General features: G+C 53.9%; 2 protein-coding genes across 2 annotated transcripts; one reads left to right on the forward strand and one right to left on the reverse strand.

Annotated features, from left to right (window-relative positions):
- Nucleotides 1–74: 74 nt before the first annotated feature.
- CAOG_08976 (hypothetical protein) lies at nucleotides 75–2,135 on the forward strand (the record flags this gene model as incomplete). Its single annotated transcript, XM_011272352.1, has 4 exons — nucleotides 75–1,289; nucleotides 1,423–1,662; nucleotides 1,761–1,949; nucleotides 2,043–2,135. Coding segments are annotated over 4 exons (1,737 nt in total), but the record flags the coding sequence as incomplete, so codon positions are not given.
- A 57-nt stretch (nucleotides 2,136–2,192) lies between these two features.
- On the reverse strand, nucleotides 2,193–4,157 carry CAOG_06390 (hypothetical protein). Its single transcript, XM_004345089.2, has 5 exons — nucleotides 3,411–4,157; nucleotides 3,114–3,291; nucleotides 2,731–3,019; nucleotides 2,519–2,629; nucleotides 2,193–2,442 (listed from the first exon to the last, which is right to left on the reverse strand). Exons 1-5 carry the CDS (start codon nucleotides 4,144–4,146, stop codon nucleotides 2,251–2,253), a joined length of 1,506 nt encoding a protein of 501 aa, XP_004345139.1. The 5' UTR covers nucleotides 4,147–4,157; the 3' UTR covers nucleotides 2,193–2,250.
- Between the last annotated feature and the right edge of the window lie 369 nt (nucleotides 4,158–4,526).

A 4,526-nucleotide genomic window follows, 5' to 3' on the forward strand; every position in this document is an offset into this window, starting at 1 on the left:
CCTGGCACGCTCGATGGCCTGTCCCGCATCATCCGCAACATGCACGACTTGCCCCTCTCGGTTGCACGGTTCAGCCGCTTGCTTCGACCTTCCGCTATGCAGACGTCTTCCCGCCGCAACCTGTGGTGGGTGCCAACATGCCCTCCACTGTTGCCTTCCCTGTCCTTGCGACCATGAACTCGAGCGTCGCGTCAGACGACGCCAAGGCCCGCGTCTCTTGGATTCCCGCGCTCGAAGTCATGCTCCAATTCGAGTCCAGCTCCCGCTGGCCAAGCACGCTCGATGCAATGCAGAAGGTCAAAACTGCCTTCCTGATCAAGCTGGCCGAGGCTCTGGCCACCCGCAAGCCTCCGTCCGCCGAAACTCCCGACGCCGTCGCCGCTGCTGCCCACAAAAAGTCCAAGAAGGCTCAACGGGCTGAGGAGTCGAGCGAAGACGCCGAAGACAAGGAGGACGATCCTGAAGCCCACTTGCTCTTTGCGGGCAAGGGCATTCCGTCGCTTCTCTCGGCCGATCACCTCGACGTTTGCGTTGACGGCATTGTGTTTCGCTTGTTCGTGTACCACGAGAAGGAGGCCCAGCTCATTCGTGTCTGGGATCGTCAGCGCCAGCGCAAGCGCGGCCTCGGCTCGATGACCGTGGAAGTCGCCACCGAGGATGCAGATAACGAACAGGACGGTGCGGACGCCGCGGAAGAGAATGCCAGCAAATTGCTGCCAACCCTCTTCCCGGAAGGTGTGACGGCCGTCGCGTACGAGCGGTTCTTCACTCAGCGCGCCCTGCACACGAGCGTTATTCACAGCTTTGCGACCCTCCATCCCTTCTTTATGCCCACCGTGCGTTTGGCCAAGCGCTGGCTCGCAGCCCACCTCCTCTCGGAGAACTTTACCGACGAGTGCGTCGAATTGCTTGTTGTACGTGTGTTCATCCACTCTCACCCGTATGACGAGCCTGCTTCGCCGCTTGTGGGTCTCCTTCGCTTCCTGAGCCTGCTCGCGACCTTTGACTTTTTCCAGCAAGCCGTCATTGTCGATGTAGTGGCGGATTCTGCCGAACACAGCCGCTTTACTGAGGAAGAGGTTTCGAACGTTGAGACGCACTTCCGCAACAACCGTGCCGCGCTCCCTGCACTCTTCATTTCCACCCAGACCGACCGCCAATCCAGCCAATGGACTCTGGAGGGCCCGTCAGCCGGCATGCTTTCGCGCGCCGCCACGTTCGCCCGCGCTTGTCTTGAGATGTTGACTCGCTGCATTCGCAATCCCTTCTCTACGGATGCCTCGTTCGTTGTAAGTGGCTGCGTTTTGCTGTCGTCAGTTTGCACCAACACAAAGCCTGTGATGGAGGCTAACGACCGTTTCCTTTTCTGATTTGTTGTCGTTTTTTTTTTTTTTGTTTTGTTTTGTTTTGTTTTTCATGCAGAGCGCCTTCCGCACCAATCTCCAAGATTACGACATCATCATCCACCTCAAGCCCGTTCAAGTGCCCCGTCTGTACTCGAGCATCAACGCGGAAGAGTACCTGCCATTGTTTGTGCGCCCGTCCAAGTACAAGAACATTGCGCTCAGTGCCACGTTGTCTGCCGCATCCTTCGCCGCCCGAGGTGAATCGTCGCTTCTCGTGGCGTTCGATCCGGTCGGTCGATTTGTCGCAGAATTGCAGGTACGATGATGCATTGGTTTTTTTTTTTGGTTTTTTTTTTGGAGCGGTGAAGTTTTGTCGAGCTGTCTGACTCAATCCGTGTCCTTCCTCTTTTGTAGCGTCTCTTCTCCGAGTATGCCATTTTCTCGTTCGACAAGTATGGTGGAACGATCGTGGCTGTTGCCCTCAAGCCCGCAGCGTTCTCACCTCGCGCATTGAGCACCAACCACGCGCTTGCCACCATGCCTGCAATTCGTGCCAAGACGTTGCGTCCGCTTCCCGGCGTGACCAGTGATCCAGCCAATCAGGTGAGTGTGTGAGAGTGCGTATGGGAAAGGAGGGTGTTCCTCGTTCAATACGAAACACAATGTTCACTTTTGCTGGTTGGTTTTTGTGTGCAGGTGGTGGCCAACATTGACGCCCTCCTGGAGGATTTCGAAGAAGTTGGGCAAGGGCTGGTCGACCGCATCGAGGTGCAACGCAAGCTCTGGTAGACGTCCACTCACTGACCAACGATCATGCGTTGTTACAAAATGAAAGAAACATTAAAATTCGCGCTCTTTTCATGAACAAAACACGCGGAAGCCATTGCAGATATGTAGAGTTGATTCATTTATCAGAAATGGCCGTTCCAGAGCCATCCTGCTCAGGGAGCGAGGCTTCTGTAGCCGCCGCAGCCTCATGTGCGCTCGACGAACTCGTTTGCTCCGCCGCAGCCTTCGCTTCTGCAGCCGCTTTCAGCTCTGCTGCTTCCTTTGCATGCTTTTCACGATGGGCGGCAGTGCCTCGATCAAGGTCGACCTGAGAAGCCACGCGTAACTTGAGTAATCGGAGCATCACAAACGCACGCTACCTTTGAGGCATAATGACAACGTACAAGTCGTGCTCGGATCTCTTGGATTGAGGTTTCCACGTCGCCTGCAGTCGCTGGTGCGCTCAACCTTATCCTCACAAAGTCGTTGTGAATGGCGAGGGCATGTGTCAGAGCCTGTCGAATAACGTTCAAAGAGAACGGATCGTGAGCGCTACTCCAGTCAAAAGTACTCCAACCAAAAGTACTCCAGTCAAAAATACTCGCAGATAGCATACCTTCTTGGGATTAAATGATGGAGTAGAGTTCTTCGGATGCTTGTGTTTGGCCGAACCTTTACCGAACGCGGCGTACATGCCACCGCCCGTGTCATCTCGGTTTTTCTTGTGAAGCACGCTGCCTTCTGGGACATTGAGCGGATTGTTGGATGAGGGTGGAGGATTCGCGCTGGATGGAGAGGAAGCGGGTGCGGCGTTCGCGGGCAACAAGCTGGTCAAATAGCCAATCAATCGATGTGCAATCTGCTTTTCAGCTTCGAACGGGTCCCGCAAAGCTTCGGCTTCAGCGCTGTTGAGGGAGGATCAAGGAAATAGCAGGGTGAGAGGCGCTTGACGATAAGAAAAACAGCGCCAACGAGCTGGCCGTTGCTTGATGCACGTACAAATCTTTTCGCCGAGCCTCCTTTAATGCGCTAATCTCGAGATGGCGTTTTCGACGCTCCTCCTCGCGCTCAATCCGTTGCCGCTCCCGATCCTCCTTTGTTGCTTCAAACCAATCTTGGCGACGGCGCTTAAACTCGTCGTTCAACTCTCGTCGAGCAAGATAGAGGTTGTTCAATTCTACAAACATTGGAAGGTGAAGGTCAGTGAGAGGTGCCGACAAGCAATGCAATGCAACCAAAAACAACCAAAAACAATCAAACAAAACCAAACAAACACAAAAAGACTCCAATCCTCACCTTTTGTCAAGTTGTGCCGTTGCGCAAACCCATCTGTGTTTGCGCCGTTGTCTTGGACGAGGCGCAAAGCGTCGAGCTCCTCTCGGATGGCATTCTCCTTTGCGAAAAGCGGCTTCAGCTGCGCCATCACTTCATCCAGCTCCTGGCGAGCCTTGGCTTGTGCCTGGCGTTCGACATCGATGCCGGCACGAACCTGCTCGTATTCGGCGAGCCGGTTTTTGGATTGCTTGAGCTTGGCAATCTCTGCAAACAAGCGTCGTTCCTCGGTCATGTTGAACGAGCCATGGGAAAGCTGGTACTCGAGGTTTCGCACCGCCGTGTCGATTTCGTTTGCGTCGCGGATGGCAAGGTCTTTCCGCAAGAGCAAAAGCTCGCCGTCTTTTTGGCGAATGTACTCGAAAATGGCCTTGAGCCGGTCGTCGAGCGCCGTCTTTCGCTCGTACAGCGCCTGTTTGGCATCGCGCACCTCCTTGAGCGTGTCGCGCTTTCTGCTCATCTCCACCTTACGCGCCTCGATGACTTGCGCCAGCTCGTTCAATTGCTTCTCAATGCGCTCAATGTTGGCAGTGTACTTGTCCATTGCCTGCCGGTGCGCATCCTCGTTCGGTGGTTGCTTTGCGGCGTCGTTGACCAGTCCGCCATCAACGGATGTTGGTTCAGCCGTTTGCGCGGCAGCATTGTTGGATGAGTTTGTAGACTGACTTGCAGTCGCAGCGCTTGGCTTATTGGTTGACATTTTCTTGTTTTCTGAGATTTGTGCAACAAAAACACAACAACAAGCAAAGGTGAGCACAACAGCAGCGTTTCCCCACTATTATTCCTCTGAGATGTAATGCATATTGCTTGTCTTCGTTTATAGTGGGATGTTTCGGCTGCATCTTTGGCATTTGGCGTTCTGAGATTTTGCCAGAAGTGATGAAATCAATGCGAAATCAATCAAAATGCAACCAAAAGGACCAAATCGGTCTTTTTTTGTTTTGACTCATCGCGCCATTACTTCAATGCACTTGACTGGAGTTGGTCCATCCTCATTCTTCAAGAGAGTGAGCGAGAGAGCGGGTGAGAGAGAGAGAGAGAGAGAGAGGAACGAACTGAGTTTGGCTGGGTTTGCATTGA

Source organism: Capsaspora owczarzaki, assembly GCF_000151315.2.
Source record: "Capsaspora owczarzaki ATCC 30864 unplaced genomic scaffold supercont2.11, whole genome shotgun sequence".
Lineage (NCBI taxonomy): Eukaryota > Filasterea > Ministeriida > Capsasporidae > Capsaspora > Capsaspora owczarzaki.

Excerpts from the sequence above, each read along its gene's own strand:
- CAOG_06390 (XM_004345089.2), bottom strand. The coding sequence starts at position 4,146 with ATGTCAACCAATAAGCCAAGCGCTGCGACTGCAAGTCAGTCTACAAAC. Across the intron at positions 2,630-2,730 it reads CATCATTTAATCCCAAGAAG|GCTCTGACACATGCCCTCGC; the intron begins GTATGCTATCTG and ends GTTATTCGACAG. Across the intron at positions 2,443-2,518 it reads AAGAGATCCGAGCACGACTT|GTCGACCTTGATCGAGGCAC; the intron begins GTACGTTGTCAT and ends GTGGCTTCTCAG.